The sequence below is a fragment of the Chionomys nivalis genome, chromosome 2 (assembly GCF_950005125.1).
Source record: "Chionomys nivalis chromosome 2, mChiNiv1.1, whole genome shotgun sequence".
Taxonomy (NCBI): domain Eukaryota; kingdom Metazoa; phylum Chordata; class Mammalia; order Rodentia; family Cricetidae; genus Chionomys; species Chionomys nivalis.
The window spans coordinates 24976477-25003558 of NC_080087.1; the positions used below are offsets into that span (position 1 = coordinate 24976477).

The following is a 27082-nucleotide window of genomic DNA, read 5'->3' on the forward strand; positions in this document are numbered from 1 at the left end:
TTACAACAAGAGGAAGGTGTGCTGTGTGCTGGAAGCAGTGAGGACACTAGGCTAAGGGTGTGGACGTGTTCCTTGGAATTCAATCTTGAGAACTTCATCTTTGATGCACTAGTACTGAAAGGTAAGGCCTCATGAGGGCAAAGCCATAATGAAGAGAGGAACTCCATTACAGAAAGGGCTCTTGGGACAGGGTGAGCTGTCTTGCTCTCTTGGCCCTGCCATCTTCTGCAGCAAGAACTTCTTCATTAAATGCTGGTTTGATTTAGACTTCTGAGCCAATACATGTACTTTCATTATAAATTATCCTCTTTCAGGTGGTCTGTGACAGCTTCTCCAAACAGACCAATAAAGATAGCCTATCAAAATCGGGCGGTGGTGGTGCATGCCTTTAACCCCAGCACTTGGGAGGCAGATCTCTGTGAGTTAGAGGTCAGTCAGGTCTATGGAGCTAGTTACAGGACAGCTAGGACCACACAAAGAAACCCTGTCTGTCTTGGAAAAAACAAAACAAATTTTTAAAAATCCAAACAAACAGATAACATATCATTTATCTCAATATTTTCTGTCTCTTCTAGCTTTTACTAAAATGCCAGGCAAATAGTTTGTAGTTTGATATTTATCGATCATCCCTAAATTTTCCTTCAAGTGATAAAAAGGAGAATCAGGAAATAGGTTCGACTTTAGATCTGAGTCTTTCCTAAACAGAAATGATAATTGCATGATTGGTAATTGCATCTATTATATACTGTGCTAGTTTGTCCTACATACCTATGGGGCGGGAGGTCTAACTTGCCTACCTCAACCTCAATAGCATATTTATAGGATTTTTTGAGAGACATCAGAAAAGGAGCAATGAGTTCCAGGCAGCTGGAGAATGATGGGCTACTAGCCCATAAAGGGCAAGACCTAGTTCTTTATTAGACCGAGTTCTAACCGTTATATTTTGTTATCTTTCTGAACAAAACTAAGATGATGTGACCACTGTTGGGCCTTCTTTAGACTCTATGAACTCCATCGTCCAAGGCCGCTCACCTTCAGCATGTCACTGACAAAGGCTGACCTTGGCTCACACGTTCTTACTGTCACATGACAATTCAGTGAGTGTGCACTGACGGCCTACAGCTCGTCACACTCTACACTGGCTCCTAGAGACACAGAAGTAAGACATGCTGTCTAGTTCTACCGAATGTATAGGAAAACTCTTCTAAATAAGCTACCAGTCCTGTTAATACGTATTAGAAGATGTCATAGAAGAAACTAGGATTCAGTGGAGAATTAGGGAGGAAGGGGTCACTCTACTCTTGATATGAGTAGATCCAGAATTTTAAAGAGTTCGTTACTGTTGGTCTTAATTTTCCTGGGGAAGAAAGCTAGGTTGTCACAGGGAGATGAAGCTAAGCAAGCATGGGTGAGTGATCTTGGACCAAATAATATAGATTTAAAACAAGGACCAGAGGGGAAAAAAGGAAAATGTCTAGGTAGAAGAAAAAGAATGATGGTCTATGTTGAGAGATGCTCAAAGTATCCTTGGAAGGCGCACAGGGCCAAAGTATATCTGTTAGCATCATTGTTGTGATGTTCCACACAACCTATGGGAATTCCACAATTAGGGCTTAGGAATCCCACCTGGTGAGACCACGGGTGTGGTCACATAACATTCAGCACGTTTAATACGGACAGGAGCAGACTATATTCTTTTATTCCAAGAGAATATCCGGTTAGCCTGTGCTACTTAGACTGTGTCCCAACTCACCACTGTGCGTGTTCTCTGCTGCCAGCTAAGTCGGCGCTTGAATACGGAGTGGTTCTGCTTGTCGGCTCTTCAGTCCAAAGGAGCTGACTCGGGTCTAAGGCAGAGACGGGCAGGGTATGTCCATCACTGACTAGGACCATGGGGGTGTCCAAGGCAACAATGCCCTGATCCTCAAGTGGCAGAGGCAGGCCAGATGGGGAGGGCAGTGGCGCCACAGGATGTGGAAGGATGGTCGCCTTGGATTTGCCTGTGGCTTGCTCCTCAGCTCCAGCAGCTGCCTCCTGTTTGAGACTCTCTAGCCCAGTGTCTGAGGGCTCCCCTTTAAGACTAGATGTCTCAGCAGTGGTGGTGTCGGAGGACAGTCGGGACGCTGCCGTCTGCTTGCCAATCTTTTTCTTGCCCCTTGTGGTCCCCACTATGCCTGTTTTGCTAGCAACTGACTCCTTGGACACTTTGGGACGAGAGGAGGTGGAGGAAGCAGATGCTGAGGCAGATGCTTTGGAGCCAGTTGTTTTCTTCGGATGAGAAGAACCAGCTAAAAACAGAGAAAGTTTTGCATTAAAAATCAAAAATACAACACTCTTTAAGCGACAAATTTGCAATTGTCAATGACATTTGAAACACTCCCTTTAAAATGCATCAAGTCAAGGAATGTTAAGAAAATTGCTCAGTAATTCATAGTGGTCTTGTTTACTGTCTCCTCCCAGCCTCTCAGAGAGGGAACAGTGACATTCAAGTAAAAGTACAGGGCAAGAAGCCCTTGTCTCTCTCCTCTGTCTTCACCAGAAACAGCTAAACAGGACAGCTGCTCTTTATCCTGAGTTACTCTTACAGAACTTGGTGCTAGGAAAGGGAATGGCCAAGACGGGCAAGCTGACTATAGGACACACACGGGACCTTCCCAATGACATTCTTTCTTGTTTCTTTCTGGGGATGGAGAGAGGGCCCATATTCAGAAGAAGTAGGGTATATATTGCCAGCCTCTTTCTGGGTCACAAGCAAATTCATTTACCCTACTACCTTCCAAGTGGTAACTCCAAGGCAACCGTTCCCAAAACTCCAGGGAAGGAAGTCTGTCCTGCTGGTCGTGAGGGGGGAACAGAGAGGGGACAGTCACAGCAGAAAAAGACGCCCCTTCAAAACACCAAACCACAAGGAAAAAAGGTTTGCTGTGGTTTTAAAAAATATCTACATGGGTGGAACCTGAATAACCTGAAGAGGAAGAATGTCACTCCATGCGCGCGTGCGCGTGTGTGTGTGTATGTGTGTGTGTGTGTGGTCTATTGTATATCTATGCCTGTATGGTTCCTCATGCTTATGCCCTCGAGAGGGTCTTCCTCTGTAACCCGGTTTGTTTGACCTCCTGGACTCAAATGATTTGCTTGCTTCTTCCTCCTGAGAAGCTGCGAGAGCACACACATTTTAACTTTTCCAGAATTTCCAATCCCAACCACGCTGGCCACCCAGTCATTTTTACTTTCTAATGTTCTAGGCAAGCCTTCAAAGGCCTACCAGAGCAGGGCCTTTGCTTACTTCTGGAGAGAGCTGACGTCAACTAAGCAATTTCCAGGAAAACAAGTTAGGTAGTCTTTCTTTTTTTCTTTTCATTACATGTATATATTTTAATTTTTCTTTATGACACCCTAGGAAATCCACTTAAAATCCCATGTGAATATTAGTTTCATGGCCTTTCCGATCTGTATTCTCTCTGAATATTACTTCCATTACGATGTTACATATTCTTCCTTTCCTAAGAGGGGCTAAAGTTTCTTTCACACAACTATCAGAAAATGCCTTATTAATACACCAGGGAAGGCCTTCCCATTCTATACACAAGTATCACAGTGACTTACCTCTGGAGGCAACTTTATTGATGCCAATGAGAAAGTTGAAATAAAGAACAAACAGAGGAACAGACAATGAGACATATGACTTCATTAATTTTGACATGTAAAGAAGCCAGTCTTACTTAATGACAAGATTCAGGCTTACAAGGAGTCTAGTTAGGGTAATTACTATTTTAGATATATACAACAGCTGGATTTCCCCTTTGCCAAATCTGGGCTTGTCTGTCAGCTTAATGAACCTGATAATCTTTCCCTGATTACAAGTTAAACTCATTAACCGTACTAAAAAAAATTAACCCTACTCTAAATTGATTTTTAAACAACAAAGACATGAAGCATTTTATGTTTAAACACGTTCAACTGTTTTTCTTAAGTTAAATAGATCCCTTCTTCATATCCATTCTAATGGTATCAATTTTAATATTTTTGAAACTTTTTATTTTTTTGACAGAAAGTATTTAATGTCGTCCTATTTTAGAGAAAAATATTTTTTCCCAGTGCCTGGAGTGACTATTCAAGCCGTATTTATTAGGTTGGAAACCTACAGCTCAGCCTTTTGTTGATAGTAAACAGACAAGGGGCAACGCATAACCTTTGCTTTTAAAGTCTCTTCTGACAGGAGAGGGTTTGTTGACAATAACCTTGGTTAAAAAGGAAGCTTCACCTCTGTGTTAAAAATGTTTGTTAATAGCAACAATGAGAAGAACAGAATCCTGGCAAAACCAAGGATGTTCTAGACTAAAACGTGGTTCACCAAGGCATCTACACTCAGAGGGAAAATTAGGTGACGGCTGTTTTCAGAATGTAAGAAATGTAATGGAAAACTGAGGGACCTCAATGCAGCCCTTGCTTCTCAGTGACGGTCCCAGAAGTGGTCACATTCATAGGAATAGGAAGGGTCCCGCACATTTTGCCTTAATACAAAGGACAGATGACAGCTCTCTAGCTTATTATCCTCTTAGGGACATCAAATCATATGTTAAATTTTCAAGGAAAAAAATATATATATCAAGATCTGTCATGAATGCTGTGTCCAGCCCTTGTGTTCATTTCCAGCTTTCTTCCCAGCTGAGTCTACAGTGAGCTCACATCACCTAGAGAAGGAGCGAGGGAGGAAGTGTATTCAAGACAGGCTCTTAATTCCCAAAGACAAAGTGATGGTCTGGGAATTCTCCTTATTGAGTAGCTCCACGCACACCACTGCTAGGCTTTGCAAGGCCGTGGGGGACACACAGGCACCAACAGGAAAAGCCACTGAGTCCCCAAGGAAATGACCTTTAGGTGCCGCTGGCTCATCATTCTGGGACATTTCACTTCAGAGAGATTAGAAGAGGGCTGTGCACCAACAATCAGAGCGCGGAAGAGAGGAACCCAGGAAGAGGTCTACTTGCACTCAGAGAGCTGCTACACTGCCAACTAAACCAGTCTTTGAATTTCAGTATGACGAGTATAAATTACAAGAGAAAAAAGATCAATGCCAAGGCAAATCCTTGCAATTAATTTCTGGAAAACTGCTGCCGATGTTAAGGGAAATAAGATGTGCTACAATACAAAAGAACTGTATGGACACATGAATGGGGAAACATCATCGAGCATGGGAATTCTGAGTGGTGTTAAAAGACAGATGACATACATAGCCGGCATCATGATTCCATGAGAGAATGGAAGCGGCACTTTGCATTAAGCTTGTAAGGTTGGAAAACATATGAAATTGCAAATGTTCAGTCACGATTTGTTATGGCAACGTGTAATAGCAATGCACTAGGACACTTTGACCTGTTGGTCTGCCGGAGTAGTGAGGGGGTATCACCGAGCATCAAATCAAATCCATCAAAATGATGTTTAGTGGAGTAGGAAACAGGGGGGATGTTGCTGACCATGTATATGAACCTCTGCCATTTATCAGAGGACAGATGACTATGGATGTTGCAAAGTGAAGACTTTATGATCCGGCAAACCTGCCAAAGACCCATGTCACATTTTAACATGCGAGTCTAGTGTATTTTAAAAGAGGAATAGTACCAAGTCACCACAAACTCTCATGGACAGGTCTGGATACTGGTTCATCAGGTCAGCCTCACTCCCAGGCCTACTACAGGATTGAGTCTTACGCATTGATGGTGGAAACCAAGATTAACAGTTCACAGTTACTCCAAAGACAACAACGTTAACTTTTCTTAGCAGATAATTACTGGGGAGTCTCTGAGACATTCTTGTGACTCACTGGTATCGTGCCCTGAGACAAGAAAAAAAAAAACTACTCCTGGAAGAAGCTACAGCCCCATCCCAGAACCCAACATGCTGAACTCTACCCAATTATGCACTGGGACATACTCACCAGCCTCCCGGGCAGTGTTTCGGCTTGTTGGCTTGGGTGGAGGGGCGGGGGCCTGCTTACTGGGAGCCTTGACATTTTTTCTATTAGGAGGCACTTCATCCCCTTTGTGGCTGGCCCCAGCAGTGGCCCCTTTGGGAGGCACAGGAGATTTTTTGGGTTTAGGTTTGGGTTTAGGCTTAGGAGGAGCTGGAGGAGGTAGAGCAGGAGCAGCTGGTGTTTCAGAGTGGATTTCAGGGTTCTCTACAAATGAGAAAGTGAACAGAGCAGACTGATACAGACACACACCATAGGAAAGCAAGAAGCAAGACATGGCGAGAGTGATACATACAGGTGGCTTTATGACATTTGGGAACAAGACAGTGTTTGCACCAGAGGAAGCAAAGTTTGGAGGCAAAACAAAAACTAAAAGACAGACTGGGGAGGGTTCTCTGGGCCCATCGATCACTCCTTTGATAAAAGGCGACACAACTTACTACGATGATGTTAAAGGAAGGATTAGTGTCTATGTGTGCTAGCCAACATCCTTATCCAGCCTGCACTCCGCTGTTGCCGTATGAGGACATGGACAATGAGTGCTAAACGGAACACCATCACCAACGTAGGAAAAGTGGAGGACCCTCCAGAGTGACAGATGAAAGCAATGGACATACTGCCACAGGTGATCCTGACAACCGCAGTAATGACTGCACTTCCGGTTATCTTTAAAACTTCACCCCTGATCAACCAGAAGTCTTAGTGCGGCCAAAACAACCACGTATTTGCTTCGCTCTGGGAGACTCTGGGAGCTTTCGATACAATGTACTTGGCAGTCACTTCTACCATCAGCGTGCTTTCGCGTTCTCCCAGCGGGGCATGGCAGCTTCAGTTTCTACAGTGATCTGGCCATGACTATAGGCACACAGAGTGCAGGATAAAAAAGCTGCTATGTCTTATCTGGCACACTTCCATAATAGTTTTGAAAAGACAGAGCAGAGATTTTACAGACAGAAGTTGTACAGAAGAAGGGAGGCCCCACGAGAGCTGGAAGAGAAGCTAGCTTTGCTCTGGGGATGCTGACAGTGGATTGCATCCCCACGTCTCTATTATTTGCAATCGTGACTGAAATAAATTAGAATACGGCTCCAGTCCAAAGAACTAAGTGGTATCTCTTTTAAAATGGAGCGCAATCAAAACTAAAGACAGTGAAAATCCTAGTCAGCCTTTACTGACCAGGTCTTTCCTAGTGACCAAGAAGGCCATGACATATGTCATATGCCGTTACCATTTCTTCTGTTTTGTTTCTTATCCTAGTAACCATCAAGGGAGGGACTTCCCCCTTTTAAATCTCACCCTCTGTTAATCAAACCATGTGTCTAGCTGAGATAGTGATTTCAGTTACAGAAGTTAATCAATAAAATCTTCATGTTGTAAAGTTCTTCCTTGTCCTTGCCCTAGCCCTGGCCTTCACCAAGTGTGGCTGTCCAGATTGACCTCTTCTACCTCTGCATGGATCCGGCCTTACAGCACAGTCACTTCACATCTCCGAGGGACAAATGTGTATCTCTGCCTTTTGGGTCAGATGGGAACTTTATCCTTCAACATACAGTGCTGCCTCCAGTCCACCGGCTATGAATCAGGGGTCCAGAGATCCTCCTGTCCTTGCACACCCTCCACCCCATGCTAGAACACAGAAGTGCAATACCATACCTGGTTTTATGTGGGTGCTGGGGGTCCTAATTCAGATCTTCTTCTTTGTGTAGCAGATGCTTTACCCACTGAGTCACACCCCAAGGCCCGGAAGTTCACTCTTAAACATATCTCTGTGACTTCAGTTTCTATCACATGGCCTTGCATGGAGATCAAGCCCAGTCCCTTAGAGAGTGCTGGCTGGTGTAGCACTTGGGGTCTTGATTGTTTTTTAAATATTTCTAAGACCAATGGGACATTTTGGGTCTTTCTGCTTGATGCTTAGTGTTGCAGAACATACAGTTAGCCAGTGTGAGACCCCAAGCTCAACCCCTAGCATAAATAATAAACTACTCCAAACAGTCCAACCTTGCACTTGGGAGGAAAAGGTGGGCTAGCTCTCTGACGGCTGAAAGTGCCGATTCCTACACCACACACAAGCATGAGCAGTTCTTTGGAAACTATGGAGCATTCCTCCTTAGCCTCCCAACTCTGCCATGACAGGGCTCTGTCAGTGCCTGCCACTTACAACCTCGGGGTAAGTTGTGTGTGCTCAGGTGAATACACAAAGAGTAGGTTTTTCTAACTCGATTAAAATTGTCTTCTATCTGAAAATTTGTATCTAATCGAACGCAATGCCTTAAAGGTTATGTCTGTTCAATGAATGGGACTGGCTGATAGTATTGGCAATCGGTAGAAAACACTCTTTACTTGTGTGTGGGTGGTAAGGAATTAGGTTCTATTTTGACTGTGAACATACGATTCAAAGGTTTTGTGCAAATTGTTGGTGGGGTAATGGAACATTGTCCTTTTAAGGGGAAGTTATGAGAGCTGTCTGTTCATTCTGGCTTCCTGATAGGAGTCTGGAGAACACGCTGTCCCCTCCACTTGGCTCTCTTCATCCATGTGAAGGGCTGAGGTCCAGTGTTAGAGCAATCCAGGACTACGTGTGTCCTGCACCTGGTCTGGGATGCACTTCGGGTCCAGCTCCTCTCTCTCACCTGCCTGTCTTCTCCCCGTCTCCCCTAGGACTTTGTTTGGAAAGATGTGGCACAGGGAAGCAGCTCTGGTCTCCGCTGAGAGTTCCCTGGCTTTGGTACCGCAGCCGGCTCAGAGCTTCCTGACTATTGCCTGTGAGCCACCTGTTCTCTTTGGGGGATCTGCTTTTGGACAGAGGCCAGTCTTTATTCTCTCTGTGTCCTCTGCTAGAGCTTTACTCAGGCTAGTCTTTCAGTGCTGTTTACAGAACAAGCAAGTGTTGACCAGTGGTCCTTCACTAAAGGAAACAATGGTGAAAACCTTGCAGATTTCATGTGGTTAGATCGGAACAGAGTGTAGATCTGACTTTGTGTCTCAAATTTTTAAGGACATCTACTGAGAAAGAATAGCAGGAGAATAAGAACCTAGAAGGTGTTGAGGAAGAAGGTTAGTGTTGCCAAAAAGACCCAAGGTTGCTAACCAACTGTAGAATCAGGATCCCTCAGAATCCCAGATATACCCTCATAGCCTAAACCAAACCCATCCACAGAGCCAGGGGGGTGGATAGCACCTGACGTGTGCTTTGCTTTTGAATATTTTCTTAGACAGAGGTAAAAGTGAATCAGGCTGGTTTTTATTTTTCTTTTCTTTTTTTTTTAAGAACTAAAAGATATAGGACTAAAGAAGTAAGAAGTAATTCATATCTTTATCGATAAGCACTTTCTATTTAGTCTTATTCCCTGTGCTATTACTCATGAGTGATAATCTTTTTAGCTTCAGGAAATGGCTCCCATTCTCAGTACTTCTCTCGGCTCATGGCACAGCGCCACGTGGGATCTGTCTACCTAAGAGGGAGCTCCAGCAGCCGCATGGTGGCACACCAGCACTCGCGGCATCTCCCTCTGCTAGTGTACTGATGCTATCATGGAACTTACTTGACTAGAAAGAACTCAATGTACTAATTTGAGGGATATGAAAACAAACCCTCTCTCAGCCATTCCTTGACCTATCGAATCTGCCATCTTTTCTGTAGAACACCAAGGCCTGCCAGTTTAACTAATATAAAACTGTCAGCAATGCTCTATCATGCTGATATGAGAAACATTTTTCTTTTCAAGTCTGGCCAGTCACTGAGTGGCAATGACACCCACAGGGACTAGGGACAAACCGCAGATTAATAAGACATCTAACAGGTTGTTGAGACAGGAGAGTTGGAATGGAAGAAAATAAAAACAGGTATCTGTTCCCTACCCAACCAAACTCCCTCCTTGCTGTTGAATCTCCTTATAATCTGTTGGCTCTCTTGTTTGTTTCAGAAATATTATCATTAAAAGTACAAGCTAATGTCTTATAATTAGTGTTAATAAACTTAGCTAGATGTTTTCTTTGGGAGAAATTAAAGAAGGTCCTATAAAAACTATGCTTAATATCAGAGGACAGCAAATTAAATTTCTAATAGCTTATTGAAGCTTTTAAAGGCTGATTACTACATATGCAAAGGACCACAGGGCTTCAGTCTTCCAAAGGTGACTTTCTAGTAGCAGGGAACTTAATAAAGGCCTCCTTTCCCTCCTGCCTGCAGGAGGATCTGGATCAAGAGAAGAGATCCACTTAAAGGAATTTCTAGGAGTTCTCAAAATATCTACCCAATGCAAGGGAATGTGACAAATGTTACAACCAACTCAGAGACAAACCTTATAGAAATCAGGGAACATACTGGAGATGTTTCCTGAGGATCCCTTCCTATGCTCATGGAAAAATTTATTCAGAAGTTTTTGGCTAAACATTTCTGTATAGGATGTAGCAAGCAAACTAGAAACAGGCTGAAGCAGGAAGTAGCTTCAGTGTTCAGTGATGTCAACCAGGGAAACTGGGAGTGATGGGGCCTCTCCATCTCAGTTGCTGGCATGGTCCAGAGCCTTCTGCATAACACCGGGCTCCAGTAGTTTAGTGAATAAAGGAGTCAACATATTCTTTTGAGAAATTTGGATTTGGAAAGAGAAGTTCGGTTTTGTATAAGCTAATGAATATTCTACAATACAAAGGCTTCATCAGCTCAGGGTTTCTGTAAGTATAAGGCTTGTGTGGGGTCGTGATGGATCCGCCATTCCATATTCATGAACATTCTGGGGGACCCCATCAGACATGTATTTACAGTATCTGATTCCGAGCACACTCAAGAAATGGGAGTTTTTAAAGAGAATCCTGGGAGAACCAGCATAATTGCCTATGGCATATTCTGAAACTTCCAAGCACACATGTAAATCACAGAGCAGAGGAAGTGGCATTGAAATCATGGCTCCTTAGGGAACTCCTCCTTGGCGTAGCTTAGAAATGTCTAGCCCTTAAAATACTGGGATGGACGGGTGCATCAGTTACTTCCTTCTGCCAGAGAGCGAGTCTAGATTGAGAGAGGTTGAGCAGCTCACGTGGACCAGATACAGGGGAAAACAACATTCTGACTGCTTGTGTCTTCCACCTTGACAAAAAATTACTAAAAGGTCATTTTCAGGTAAAGGTAAAGCCTGAAGGGTCCAGTCCTTGGGGTCAGTACCATTAATTAGCTTCCTTATTAACACAAAAGCATAGTTACAGACAGATGTGTTTGTAACAAAGCAGACAGCATAGTTACAAACAGATGTGTCCACCGGAGGAGGCCACCTGTCTCTCCTTCCTAGCTTCCTTTCCTCTCTTCTCCCAGTTTGCAAGCCTCCTCCTCTCTGCAGGCTCTCTCTAATTCTCCACGCTGGGCTGCTGGGCTGCGCTCCAGGAGATAACAGGGGATTCTCTTTATTTTACCTGTCTCATCTTCTGCCTTTTCCTCTCGAGGTGGTGTTTTCTCACTCACAGAGCCATCCCCTTCTTCGGGTTTCCCTACATTCTCCTCTTGGGTAGATTCCTCTCCGATGTGTATCATGTGCCCGTTTGAATTTTCAAAGTTAACTGTTACATCTCCATCTAAAATCGGAAAGAAACACCTCGATGTCTAACTTGATGGCTTTCTTCAAAAGTCATTTTCCCCGGTTACTAGGACTGCAGGGTCTGGGTTCCTGTTTCTGTCCCCGGGAACCAAATCACCATGTTTCCCCAGCAAATTTCTTTAAAAGGCAAGAGGTAGAAAATCTTTGGTTTCGAGGGAAAGCAACAATGAAGGGAGATTCCTGTGCCATTTTAAGACACTAGGTACTGCCTAGTGTCTTAAATAACACAGTACCCCAGACCAGCAGCGTTCCTCTGTCCTTGTGTTTAGGTTTGGTTGAAGGAAACACTTAGGGTTTCTTTTGCATCCAGAAACTGAATGAAGGAATGATCTGAAAAATGGAACAAACATTGTAACATGTCAAAACCACGAGGTGAATGCAAATATACAAATAACATGAAATACACTTACACATACAGACAGCAGGTGGGATGATGGGAGAATTCCAGACCCCAGCATCTGCGGAGCACGTTAGACAGTGTCCACGTTCTACACAGCGGCGTTTAATTGTGGGTATGTTAGAAAATGTCCATACTCTACAGAGCAATCAACTGTTACCTTTGTTCAGGGAAAAGATGGCTTTAAGGCTAATTTCATTTTTTTAAAACCTTCTTCATTATGAAAAGAATAAAAGCTAATTATAGCTAAAAAAATACACATCAAAAAACAAGTTAGAGAAGAATTCTAAACAATTTACTGCTTCAAGTAGAATTCCTCACATATTCTGAATCATAAAGACTAATTTATCTCCTGGACTGTTGTAGGTCCTGAAGGTGTTTAAAATTCAAGGATTTTTCAGAATTCAGTGGTGTTTGGAGAGATTACCCCAGTAATTATTCACATGCATAGAAATATTTAGGAGACTCTGCTACCACCATAAAAAGAAAAATTAAGGAATCAAAGTTTTGATTTCAAACTAATTTGAAGAAATATATTAACAGAGTCGTTTCTATACAGTTTTTAAAATTAATTTCTTGGCAATCATTATAAAATAGAGATCATAGCTGGGCAGTGGTGGCTCGTTTGTGCCTTTAATTCCAGCACTCGGGAGGCAGAGACAGGTTGATCGCTAAGTGTGAGGCTAGCCTGGTCTACAATATGTGTTCCAGGACAGTTAGAGCTAGACAAAAAAACCTGTCTTGAAAAAAAATTATTTCTCAAATTTTCACTGTTTTTTTTTTTCCACAAAATTCACAGGCCTTTTTGTCAAAATGAGAAAAAAAAAAAAAAGATCATGACATTTCCATAGATAAAGTAAACAGGAATGATGCCATGTTGAAAACGAAATGGAATTGTCACTAAGTCATATAGATCCGAAGGACCTTTATTCTGATTCCTATAGAAAAGTAAAACGGACAATAACACAAGGCAATACCATTGTAAATGAATCTGCACAAGTTCGATACTAGTAGATAAAACTTATTGGACTTGAAGGAACTAGTTTTAAAAAGAGGAATAAGGAACATACAATACACTGACAAAACAAAAGTAATGTAAAATGAACAGCAAAAAAATTTCACTTCTTTATACATAAATCCTTACTTTTAAAAGAATGCCGATAAAGATTTTATTTGGGATTTCTGATTATAGTTAGTAGAGTCCTAAAGTCATATCAACAATAACTCAATGCTACTTTAAGTGATCGTATTTTTATTAGGTAAAAAATTTATTTTTAAAAAACTTATTTGGAAAATAACAACTACAGAAAACCTTGAATATTAGCACAGTAGTATGCACAGCAGAAGAAAGTCATGTGGAAAGGTGCCTGCTCTGAGTCCTGAAATAGAAACAGTGCATGGAAAGGCAGTGGCAGAAAAAAGAGGATTCGTAGGAAATATGAAGTTTATAACGCCAACTAAGGATATTAAAGTGAGTGGCATCTATATCTTGAAAGCTTTCATAGAAATCTGTGCTAAGGAAGTTTTCTCGGAATTAAAATAAACTCAGTCCCTGGTATAGGAAACAATGCCAGCAAAATATAAGCCCAGTCAGAGAAGACGGTGCTGAGTCAGGCCTAGGCTCTAGGGACAGGGGACAAAGACTAGAAGAGATTGTGCCTGCAGAGGAAGGGAACTCACCAAATCACTGCCAGCTCAAAGTAAAAGCAGGGAAATCATTACACGGAGAAGATCATGTGTGGCCAAAAAAAAAAAAAAAAAAAAAAAAAGTGATTCGTGATTCTTCGGGGGAGGGGGAATCACACTAGAATATATGTAAAGAGGATGTCAGGCAAGCAGGTGAGACACCTGTGTGCCTCGAGAAAAGATGAAGGCAAAGTCGTCCATGTGGACTGAACGTGAATTACAGCATGTGTGAGAACGTCTCAGAGGTCATTTGGTGAACTTTCAGATTGAAGCTAAGCTTGGTGTGGAAAAACACAATCTGGAAGAAGTAATAATCACAGTCAAGAGGGAGGGTACAGGACAGAGTGGGGTGAGGTCACAGCCACGGCAGCTGCAGGGACTTCAGAGGTCTGTCTGGGCCACAGAACGAAGCTCATCGCTGACATGCCCTGTCAGGAGTTTCAGTGATACCAAGGAGACAGAGGCCACGGGTGCCTCCTCGCTGACGGGGGGAGGCTGTCAGAGAACGGCAGCATCCGGGCTCTCAGGCACGGCTCTCAAGGTGATTGTTTTGGGGGAAGGTGATAGCTAAAATGAGAATAGAAAACTACTTTCTCTAGCACTTGGCTAAAAACTGGGAGATTTCCAACAGGCATCCTTGGGCACTTTTGACCATTAGCAATTCTGGTATTTTAGATGAAAACCGTGCCAAAATACAAAGTAAAATTCAACCAACTAGCAGTCTCCACCAAAACTCTCAGTTTGGAAATGCATCTGGCCCGTAAGCTCTACCATCAATCCTAATAACAAGTTTCAACCATGATTTCCCCCTTTTCTTTTTAATGAGATTTTATTTTTAATTTTCAATTCTGTGCATGTGTGTATCTACATGCAGACATGTGCACTTGCATGCATAAAAACAAGAAGAGGGCATCAGAGTTCCTGGAGATGCAGTTACAGGCAGTTGTGAGCCTTTAATGAGAGTGCTGGGAACGAAATTCATATCCTCTGCAAGAGCAGTAAGCACTCATAACTAATGAGCAATCCCTCCAGCTCCCCTTTCCTTTCTTTAAAACATTTTCAAATACGGATACTGAATAAATGAATGCGTCACTCCATAAAGCTTATTGCACAGGGTTCAGTTGCTCATTCTGCATGCCTACCTCCTGCATGCATGCCTACCTTCTGCATGCCTACCTCCCCGCATGCCTATCTCCTGCATACATGCTTACCTTCTGCATGCCTACCTTCTGCATGCCTACCTCCTACATGCCTAACTCCTGCATGCGTACCTCCTGCATGCCTACCTCCTGCATGCCTACCTGCATGCATGCCTACCTCCTACATGCCTAACTCCTGCATGCTTACCTCCTGCATGCATGCCTACCTCCTGCATGCCTACATGCATGCATGCCTACCTTTTGCATGCCTACCTTCTGCATGCCTACCTCCTACATGCCTACCTCCTGCATGCATGCCTACCTTCTGCATGCCTACCTCCTACATGCCTACCTCCTGCATGCCTACCTCTTGCATGTCTACCTCCTGCATGTTTACCTCCTGCATGTCTATCTCCTGCATGCCTACCTCCTGCATGCCTACCTTCCCACATGCCTACCTCCTGCATGCATGCCTACCTTCTGCGTGCCTACATTCTACATACCTACCTCCTGCATGCCTACCTCCTGCATGTCTACCTCCTGCATGCCTACCTCCGGCATGCCTACCTCATGTATGCCTCCTGCTAGGAAGGGCAAGTGTGAGCATTTTTCATTTTTAAAGCTCCGAGACAGGAAACAAATAACTTCAAGGAAATAGCATATTGAAAAATACAAAAAGGTCATTGACAAAGATGAGTGGGAAAAATTTTACAAGTCAGAAATGAAAGGAAAATTTCTAGAATTGTGATGGCTTGCTCAATCAAAATGGTATTATTCCATTTAGATTTTCCTTACTCCTTTTGAAGCAGCTATGCAATTCTTAACTGCACACTGGGATTATTCTGGTATTGGAAAAAAACATGACATTTTAACTAATATACAATGTATGCCCCAAACTGTTATATTCTTTATAAGGAACATATATGATATCTCTATCTATCTATCTATCTATCTATCTATCTATCTATCTATCTATCTATCTATCTTCTATCTAGCTATAGAGAGGGAAGTATCATTATTTAAATTCCAAATCAATATTATTTCATTTCTTCCCATAAAGTCTCAATAATAATTCCCCAGGAAACTTGGGGGAAAGAGGAGAAGAATGAGATAAATCACCAGCATTGTAGCAAAATACCCTTTAGTTTTAACAGTGGTAGGAGCAAAGAAAATATTATGGATTTATTTATTTGGCAAAATAACCAGTGCAGGTGTCTTCTTCGAGGGTCAATCTTAATTTCTACACAATACTTGTCTTTTCTAATCAACTTCCCTCCTTCACAGGATAAAGGTAACAGGGGAGGGGGAGGGAAAGGGAAAAACAAAACGAAACAAACAAAACTCCTGGAGAGAATTGTCCTTAACAAGGTGAGAGGCAAGAAGATTAAGAGAAACACAAGAGGAACAGATTTCTTGGGAGAAAGCGTAAGGCAGATTAAGTCATCCAGTCATGCTTTATTGATCTGTGAACACGGATGAGTCTCTCAGACAAGGCGAGGGATGAAGCTGCTGCTATCTCTTTTATTGGCAGTGTTTAGGAACAAGCAAGGCGCGAACAAACTCAAACTGAACTCGCTCAATCGATGGGGTTTAACTTGATTAGAAGAGTAAAGCTTGAGGTTGCGGGGGAAGGAGGCAGGCAAGCATCGTGACCTGTACCTCTAGCTACTGGCGCGGCAGCCTGAAGAGCACAGAGTTAATAAAGCAACCTCTGGAGAAGAATTGACCAGAAAAGTCACCATAACACCTCAAGTTTCCATAACACCTCAGGTTCTTGGCCACCCACAGAGACATCCCAGGTCGAGGCAAGATTTTTGGCATACACTCCCGGCTGCTTTTTCTGACAGTGACCATGGTCACTTTAAATCCCCAAAGAAAATAACAAAGCAAAGAATGAAGAATCCAATTAGTTTAAATGTAAGATGGATTTTCTCACCTTGATCAGGCAGTTCTTTAAGCAGGCCCCTTCTTATCAGCTCCTCTCTACTCTGTCTGGTGGAGATCTTCCTCTCTAACACTTTGAAAAAAAATAAGCACAAGTAAGAATCAAGTCATTGCTTAGCAAAATTATCAACAATATTCAAAGTACTTAAGCACATTTATTCTGTCCACGTGAAGGTTCAAAGCTCCGTTTGGTTTTATGCCCACTGAGAAGACTTGTCTACACAGTACTGTTAGCACAGCAAGGACACAAGGAGTCCATGCATGACTGAGGCCCAGTCACTGTATCTGGCCAGGATGATCATGTCTGGAAAGGAACCCAGACATTTTACCGTATACCGCCTATGGAGCACAAATGTCACTCAGCGTTTTTTCTCTGATAATGGTGCTTTCTGAAATGCATGCCAACACAGGCCTTTGCAGTGAGATATCCAAGTGTGCAACAGGAGAAAGTTATATGAAGTGATTTCATCTCTGTGTTCTCAGCATAAGTGATTCCTGGATTTTATACACATGCGTAAACCGTGTATGTATAGATAATGTTCATGTATTACACACACGGTCTATGCATGTGTATAAAAGATGTGTATGGGGCTGGAGAGATGGCTCAGTGGTTAAGAGCATTGCCTGCTCTTCCAAAGGTCCTGAGTTCAATTCCCAGCAACCACATGGTGGCTCACAACCATCTGTAATGGGGTCTGCTGCCCTCTTCTGGCCTGCAAGCATACACACAGACAGAATATTGTATACATAATAAATAAATATTTAAAAAAAAAAAGATGTGTATGTATAGAAGTGAGGCTGTCAAAGGGAAAAGGGGGATTAATAGGAAGAGGGACTGATGGAAAGGAGATGGTAGCAGGCATGAGAAGAATATACAATATAGACTTGTATGACAATATCCTTATTTAACACAGTGTCTGGTAGAATGAATACACACAATAAAAAGAGAAGAATAGAAGCATGAATGCTGGAAAGCCAGATAAGTGTGGGGATTTTCAGAAGATTTAATGTTAGTTCTTTTCAAAAGCCTTTAAAATTACATCAATCAATCAATTCATTAATTTGTAAGTGCATATGTGCATATACCTCCACACATGCCACGTGTGTATGTGTAGATGGCAGGGGACAACTTTCGGGAGTCAGTTCTGCCATATGGGTCCCAGGAATTCAATTCAGATCATCATGTGTTGTGGCAGGTGTCTTTAAGCCATCTGCTAAGCCATCTCACCATACCTAAATTAGTTCTTTTTTAAAATTACAATTTAATTTTTTAATTATTATTTATTTTATGTATACAGATGCCTGAGGAGCCAGAAGAAGGTGTTGGATCCTCTGGGACTGGAGTTATAGACAAAAGTTGTAAGCTACCATGTGTGTATGGGAATTGAACCTGGGTCCTCTGGAAGAGCCATAATGCTCTTAACCATTGAGACGTCTCTCTAGCCCTCCTAAATTAGTTCTTAATGCCAAAAAAATCTAAACAACAAACAAATACAGCACAAAACGAAAAGCCCCAAGTCATAAACAACTCACAATGTTCCTGTAAACATTTTATCCAAATCCTGGTGAAAAGGGATAATGTTTACTGATTTCTTGTTTGATGTTTATTTTGGTTTTTTTTTTCCCCTCGTTCACACCATCAACTCAAAAGTTTAACACAATGGATCTCTGTAAATTTTTCTTTCTTCGGTCATACAATCTAGAGGTTCTGGTACATCCCTTGACAAACCTTAGGAAGGATGAAGAAGGGAATTAAGAATGGGCAGCTTTTTGAACCAAGTCAAGGGAAGGGAATCTCTACACAGATTCTTTCTTCCTTTGGAAGGAATCTGTATTTCTGATATCACTTAGGATAGCGCTTCGAAGCTGAAGGCAGGACCTCCGTGGCACTGAGCCTGCATATCTGAATTCTAGTAGCTACCAGCTGCATTTCCCACTTGAGGGCCCAGTAGGTGGAGGAGGATAAAGAGTAGAAATTGACCTTGGTTGACTACACGAATGTCTTCTATGAGTGTCTACTGAAGGCAAGAGCTCTTAGAATAGCAGTACTTAGCCTCTTTTGAAGAAACAGGGGTTCCCCTTTTTCTTATAACTAGGAATTGTGTGCTGCTTTTTAAAATCCTGGTTACTAGAAAAGTCAGAGTGAAACTTGATACTTAACGCAGACCTCAGGCGACATTTCCTATTTTCTCCTTTATACAACCTGAACTCAGTTTCATTCTATGCATAGTATATGTGCTCTTTGTTCTAAGTTGTCAGCTTTTTGGAATCTAGATATAAACAAAGAAGAAAACGAACGAATGAGTGAATGGTTAAAAGAAAGAAAAAAGATGACAATGAACCCATTTATTGTTCTAGTGGAGACACATCTCCCTTCCCTCCTCCAGCCCTGGTCTCCACTCTCTTCCAGAAACCAGTATCCACAGCTCTCAGAAAGGCTGGTGATTGCAGTGAACCAGGTTAACCAGGTGTGGCACAGATGAGTTCTTTTCTGGGAATTCATTAAAGAGCACTGTTCTTTAAGTGAAGTGTCAGTATGTTTTGACTCTCCTCGAGGGAGAGAAGAGAGGTCCAAAGACTAACACCCCAAGGCCGCAGCAACTACCAGGCGCCAGATTCTTCACAATCAAGCCACCCCAACTCACTGTCAATCCAAGACGCAGTCACTTGCACCGCCTGCCTTCTGCCCGGCCACCCCTTGCTAATAGGAAACAGAACTTTTCAACAACTACCACTTCTGTAACATTGCCTTAAACGTCACGTGACTTTTCAGGAGTCCCGGGTGCTGGTCCCAGAACACTGGCAACAAGTCAAGTGATGCTGGGTGGCCTACATCAAGTTTTGGGCTTCTAATCTATCATCTATAAAATGAGAGGCAAGACTCAGTCAGTGGTCACTAAATCAAATACTGTGGGATTCTGTGTCAACAATGAAGGCCACTCCAAAATTCCTGTTTTGTAGATCTTTAAAGACCTTTATTCTTTACTAAGAATTTTCTTTCTTCATCTGAGAGACTAGAACATAACTCACTCACACATGGGCTTTTCTACTGCGGATCCCAGTCTGCTCTTTAGTCTGAGTTTTGAGTTTTTGTTGGTTTAATTCTAAGTTAAACCTTGGCTTAAACAAGTCTCCTTTCTTTCTTCCTTGTATAACAAAAATTCTTCCCATTTCTTCCCATGAATTCCGCGAAGCTCTGTGCCGGCTCCTACCAGCAATCAAAACCAACAGTTCTGTTCTTTTTCTCTGCCTCATAAACGGGCCCTGATAGGAAAATACCATTCGCTGTTTGCTTGGTCTTTGGCTGAGAGCATTTTAAACACATAATGTAGATAACTGTGTGAGGGCCAATGTGGGCAAGCTTCAGGCTGCTGGGTATGGAAGGTATGTTGTTGGACACAAAATTCCAAGCCCTGCTCTCCCTGAAGTACAAGAATCTTATTCTTCACCTTTTAAAATATTTGCCTTGTGTTTATACAGTGTCTGTGTGTTTGTGGAGCCGATCCACTGGACGTTTTTCATGGACTCCGAGGGGTTTTACATTGGAACGGACTTGAGAGGTCATTTTAGTTCAGCATGCCACATAGGGCAAGAGCATCATGGGAATGTTCTTGATGCTTGTCCGCCTGCTTTTCAACCATTGAAGGCAAAAATACATGCCTCTGAGGCCCATTCAGCTCTGCGTGAGCCTTATCTTTAAGGCGAAATTTTCCAGGTAGCCCCCAGATCTCTCTCCCTGGGACTTCTGCATGTGACTCAAACCCAAGTCCTAGTTGTCACTGGACTGTAGGAAGCCACATGTGAACAGAGGGCAGTAAGACTGTTCCACAGTGCCCACCAGGAGCAAGAGAGACCACTGAAATCTCAAGAGGTCTAACTCCCAGGACCACACCAGGGACTTGGGGATTGAAGATCGCACTAATGTGTACAAGAAAGAAAATATAGTGTGTGTGTGTGTGTGTGTGTGTGTGTGTGTGTGTGTGTGTAGGGTTGTTAGCCCCACAGCCATATCATAACCACCCATTGCCAGGAGATGAGGGGGGCAGGCCATTGGATACAGTTCTAAGTCTGTCCATGAAAAGCACTGATGCCAGTTCAGTTAACAAATGGGCCATGAGCGCTCTCTTTTATCCTGATTGCAAAAGCACAAGCGACTCACTACGCCAAGATCAAACAAATACACAATTTCTGTGTCACTTTCCATAGTGGGGAAATTAATATTTTGACATTTCCACTCTGATCACAATAGCACACCTTCTCATTCTCTCTTGGTGTGAAAGAAACATTACCTGTGACTTTCCTGATTTTGCAGATCTCCTATTATTTTCCAGTATTTTTTTTTTTAAAAAACTGGTCTTTTAAGGACATACGGGGGCTGCTCATCTCTCTTTGGGTAGCATCTCAGCTCCCTTGTATGGGTCTCTACCGTGATCTTGGGAATGTCCAACTACACAGACTTCCATACCCGATGCTGCCCCACAGAGACTGTTTAGCTCAGCAGTACCCTTTCTTCATCAGGATTCCACTCCCTAGTTCAGTGCACCCTGTCATGGCCTTCATGTTATGATCAAGGGTCATCTCACCTGAAGCCCCTGGTAAACAGCATGCCCCTGCCCTTTCCCTTTCCCCAGTCATCTCAACAAAAACCAAACTGTTGTACTCAATGTTATGTCTCCAGTGGTGACACACTGGTTACTGCCACTCAAAATACATGTACATTTTGTTGAAAGTATGATTTAAAGAGAAAACAGTCTTTTCCTGGTTCTAGTCTTGTTTTCTGTCCCTTTTCATTTTCCAGTCAAGGAGAAAGCAAATGAGGCTCATGGCACAGCCTCAAGAAACAAGGGTGTTCTGTCTTCTCTAGCCTTTCCGCTTTGGCTGGGCCAGGCTAAGGGGGAAAACTTTCCACTTTAGTCCTATGGATCATGTGAAAAAGGCTCTGTATGAAGTAGAGAAGGGAGCCCACAGTGTGTGGACAGACACCAGCAGCTTGCAGGGTGTAGCACAGGACTGGCTGGGCTCCTTATAAATTATAAATGATTTATGATGTCCTTCTGGGCACGGCATGACAGACATGGAGTCTGCATTCAAGGAAGGCCAGAGCATAGGCCACCAGCTCCTTTCAGGGGCTACTTGGCCAAGATTTCCTGTTACTCTGGAAGTATCTGGGAGAGAGAACTGTGTGTCAACAAGTCACTTATGTTTTCACTTGGCAGGGAAAGAAGGTCCTAATTCTTGATTCTAACCCCACTTAACGACTGAAGAAAATAGAAGCGCAAACAGGAGACTCCAATAACCATGCCTTGTTATCTTCTTGGTTCTGAGTCATGAATGGTCTTGCTGTAAACCTGAGACAGAAAGACAGAAAGCATTTGTCCTGCATTGGAAGTCTTCTATAAGAGCTGGCTTGGCTTGCTCTTCAGTAACAGAGATGGGAAATAGGATGGTGGAACATGGCCTCCTTTCTGAAAGACCCTTCATGAAGACGAAGGTAGCTAGCCTGTTTTAAGAAGTAACTACCCATGCTATTCAATGACACTGTTGCAAAAACCTTCCAAAGCATCTTAAGAATGTAAAGTAGAGTAAGAAATCCAACTTCCCCACCTAAAAACTCACAGGGGCCTGGATATTTTCTTGTTTGTCCAATTATGCCTCTCCTCTCCTGTACTCAAAATTCAGAGCTCAGAAGGGGCTCATCTCCCTGGAATGGGAGCTGTCCTCAACCACTGTCCACAGGAACCACATTCATCCTGCTTCCCCTCCCTCCCTCCCCTTCATCTCCCCTCACCAAAACTAAGGTCCAGCTTTACCTATCATTTTCTAAGCATCTTTATTCTCTTCAGCTCCATTCCTGAAGTTACTATTTCTTCTTTCTACACCAGATGGCTTCCCTAATCTCTCTGTGGTGAAATCAGCCCTCAAGTTTTCAAGCCATGACCAAAGGGCGCCCTGTGCAGGGCCCTCTCACCACCCCAGATACTTTCAACAAACTTCTTGGTGCTTAGGTCTTTTCACCTACAAAATGGTGTGATAGCTGCTGCTGCGTTTAGGTTCCTTTGGAAGTAATGGCTTACACCAAGCAAAGAGCACAGGCTAACACCTAGAATCTAGATTTCTCAACAAATAAAACTATCACTGATGTCCATGCTTTAGAGCCACATGTACCTTAGTCACTGCTAAAGGTGTGTGTGTGTGTTGTTCATATTCACACAACTCTAGTGGACACCCTGATGTTTTTATCCAAGTAATACCCAAAATACTCATACTGCATGGTGTAGTTATTAAAGAATCTAAATATCTTTTATTGGAGCCAGGGAGGAGAAAGGTGTGGTGAGAGAGGAAAGGCATGTCTAGCTTATTTTTCTATTTATTTTATAAATTGTCGCCAATTTTCTCCCATTTGGTAATTACTCTCCCTGCTCCCACTCTTTATTGTCTATCATTTGTGATGCTGCCATCTAGGCTTGATGGCACTCTGGTGGTTGGTTCAGAAAGGGGTACCTACTCAAGCTGGACCGTAAGATCCAAACCCGGGAAACTGGTTGGAACAATAAGCAATACAGGCTTTACCTTTACCTTTACCCAGCTGGAACAACTGGCCTACTATGATGCTAGAGTTGCTGATTGACTGCTTCACCTCCACAAGAAAAGAGATCAAGTTTGAAAACAAAACAAAACAGGAGCCTAGATTCAAAGAGGGAGAAAGAGATTCCCAAGCATAGCTTGTAAGTACCAGTATCCCATTGAGTCTACAGGCTCATAGGCATCGACGAGTTCCCTGTTTCCTTCAGCTTTTATGATTCAGAAACAGAACAGATCTCTGCCCAACCAGAAGATTCTTACATTGAATTTCCTTCCAGCAGAGACCAAAGATTCTCTCTGCTTTCCGAGAGAGAGATGAAAGAAGAACTAAGCAGGCCCCTCTTGCTGCCTTAGTTTGCAACTCGGAAGAAAGGCCTTAAGAAAGAGGAAGATGGAGAGATCTATGTCCCTTCCTTCTCTTGGGAAATTAGTGTCGCAATTTCCCCCAAAGAAATTTGATCATAATCATCTATTTTATTCGTCACTTAGAGAACATTTTTACCCCCTGCCAGGTATCCCAGAAGGATGGGCAAAGCAGCTACTTTTATCTCCCTCATATAAATGAGGGCTTGAGACTTGGAAAAGCTAAACATGCTTCCCAGTCTTGTCGTCAGGATTGGTTGAATTCAGGTGCACCTAACAAAGAGTCCATTATTACATTCCCCAGTCTGCAGTGATGGCTACAGAAGATTCAGCTTCCCTAAGGGTGGGTGGTACCTTCTCATTCTCCTTCAAGGTATCAGGCAGAAGTGCTCCTAAACATCAGCTGTAAGGAGATACATTTTAGGCACCATGACAATATCATATCTCAAATTACAAAGTGCCAAGGTGAAAATGCTCTCTTGGACTGGTGAGAGGGTCCAGCTGGCAAGGCACCTTGTTGTGCACCATACAGACCCACATGGCAAAGGAAGGCATTGACAAATTGTCCTCTGAGCTCCACATGCACGTCATAGCATGAACTCCTCCTCTCCCAATACATAAATAAATAATAACTATATTAAATTCCTGTTTATTTCTTGTCCCTGCCCCCATTCCAACTGAATCCCATCCTAATTCCACAAGCAATTAATTTTCTTTTGAAAATGCGTGTGTGCGTTTTTGTGCATATGTTTGGGAAGGCAGAGGGTAACCTCAGGTGCAATCCTCAGCAACATCATCTAAGCCCTTTGAGACAGTCTCTCCTTGCCTGGAGCTTGCAATTAGGCTAGGCTGGCAAGGGAGCCCCAGGAATCCTCTCATCTCTGCTTCCCCAGGACTTGACATTCCGTTGTGGGCTCTGGAGACATGACTCAGGTCCTCAAGGCACATGTGAACTCAAGTACTGGTTAATTAAAGATCAGAATTGAAAAGGGGTTTCGAAGTGAGAAAAAGCAAACTGTGAAGGAACGCCTTCACAACAAAAATAATATCAACACAGAATTATTTGAGATTATCAGTTTAGGATTATATCCGGATAGAGGCCAAAAATAGTCTATATCATATCTGTGGAATGATAAGGCATTAGAATTATATTTAAGATTTGATATCTTAACATAAAATATCAGAAATTTAACTGTGCAAAGTCTGGCTAGCTATAGTTCTAATGGCAAAAAAAAATATTCTGACAATATTCCAAATGTTTTATTTTTTAAACCACTTCAGATGTGAAGAAGAAACCTGTTGGGACAATGTAATAGGAATCACAGCCCAGTTTGTTTGTGTAAAGGAAATTTTAGGCACCCAGGAGGAACTAGAACAGTCTTTGCCACACTGTTTGACCCTTACACGCCTTCCCCACCCCTCCTAGTCCAAATCGAACCACTTACTAGTTTATGGCTTCCATCAAGACACTTGAAATCCATGAGGCATAAGAGGATGGGATCAGAAATTAATCGATCCTTTCCTATGGCTTTGCATATTGTCCTTTTTCATTGAACAAGTGTGTGCAAATATTTGTAAAACTCAAGAGCTAATGCTGAGAGAAAAGGCTAAGGCAGGAGGAGAGACCTGCGCAACCCAAGAAGCCAAAAATTCACTGCTATTCCTTCAGGATGCAAGTTTGGCAACCTCTGTGGTAGACCAATTCAACACCCACACTTCTTATTCTCAAGGGACAGAGGTGCAGGCCTAAACAATGAGTGAGCTGTCTGTTCCAAATGGGCCCGGAAGTATTAGCAATCTCAGGAAGGTGATGAGAGGCCAAGAGTCATGTGTTAGGTGAGCCACTTGCTGCTGTCCTTTCCTCTTCCACGCCAAGCCCACGGAAAACACAAACACCAGCATACGTGCTCTGGGCTTCATTCAGCTTCATGAAAAGCTTAACGAAATGCATGTTTTCTGCTTCTCGTTCCTTCAGAACCAAAGACGGGGACTCGTGTTTGTCATGAAGATGATGACACCCCTAGATAATTGTGTTATGACCTCCAGTAAGGAAGAACTGTCCAGAGAAACGACTGGAAAGTGAGTCTCAGCTCTGAATGGCTATAATTCTTCTCAAACAGTTGACAGTGCCATCCACTAGCAGAGAGCAGAGCCCTGAACTTCTGATGCCACTCCTGAGATCAGGGCACAGACAGACTCACATGTTTCGGAGACTTGTGAGCTTTCATCAATGTGAGCTGTCTTATTTCCTTTAGAACCAGTTTCCATAGCAAGCAAGATTAGATATGAGAGGGATTTGAGTCCCACTAGGCTATCCAGATTATGACACTCACATTCAATACACACCTAGTCTGTACTGTGAAGTGTGAAAATGTAATATCTTAGGTTATTCTTTTACAGAGGGAGGTTTATATGTTCTGGAGCTTGTTCTGCTTAGTTACAAACAAAACATACTAAAATGCAACTCAAGTAGTACCAAGAATAACCAACCCAAGTTAGAAGGCTGGCGCAGGAATTTCTGCATCAATGTTTACTCCTTTTCTATACAGATCCAACCAGGCAAGACTTCAAGATGAGGAAGGTATTTAATAGACTTCTGCATGGCAAAACACTTCTGCATAAGACAGAGTCTAACCTCCTATGAGTAAGTCTGCCTCTACATCTAAAGTTTATGATTTATTAGCAGGTGAGATAAGCTCCCACGTTCTCCCGGGGCTGTGTCCCTGGGCAGGGAATGACAATTAGAGCCTACCGGATGAATAAAACATAAACTGACTGGCACCAACCACGGATCATCTAGATATTACATTTTTCTTCACCTCCCACTCCCTCCCAAATACATTTGTCTATCCCTTTTATTTTATTCCACTGAGATGATCAGCTTGATATGGTTATTAACCTGAAGGCATCACAGAACAGGAATGAAGAATGAAGACTCCAGCTACACTGGTAGTGTTCAAACATGCATTTTTGATAAACAAGCATTGAAACGGAGATCAACTTCTTTAAATTCTCTGTGCCTCATTACTCATCCATTGATAGAATTAGGATTATAATTATAACACATCTCGAGGAACAATAGGGAAGATTACAAGCATTTACAGCAGCCTTGCCCGGCTGAGGAGATGGCTCTGTGGTAAAGGCAGGTGCCTTGTCATTAAGTCTGACAACCCGAGTTCAGCCACTGGGACCCACAGAGCAGCAGAAGGAAACTGACCCTTGCAAGTTGTCCTCTGACCTCCACATTCATGCCGCGACACACAAAACAACAAACAGGAAACAAATAAAAACAGCACTGAATACAGTCAAAATGAGGGTTAGCTGTCATTGTTATTGATATCAACATCTCTCCTCTACATTACCTCATCAGAAAAGCCTCCAACAAGGGATGGAAGCAAAGCTTATGCCT

The 27082-nt window shown here is 42.8% G+C and overlaps 1 protein-coding gene across 4 annotated transcripts in view; it reads right to left on the bottom strand.

Annotated features, from left to right (window-relative positions):
• The window catches only part of Phactr2 (phosphatase and actin regulator 2), a 271200-nt gene that overhangs the window by 46068 nt on the left and 198050 nt on the right, over positions 1–27082 (bottom strand). For 3 of the 4 annotated variants that reach the window (XM_057761356.1, XM_057761360.1, XM_057761358.1), the window contains exons 3-5: positions 16721–16801; positions 11381–11539; positions 1754–2288 (exon numbers count right to left, since the gene is read on the bottom strand). In XM_057761356.1, coding sequence (XP_057617339.1) covers positions 1754–2288; positions 11381–11539; positions 16721–16801 — 775 coding nt within the window. The remainder of the gene's footprint in view (positions 1–1753; positions 2289–11380; positions 11540–16720; positions 16802–27082) is intronic. The other variant, XM_057761357.1, reaches the window with a different exon arrangement.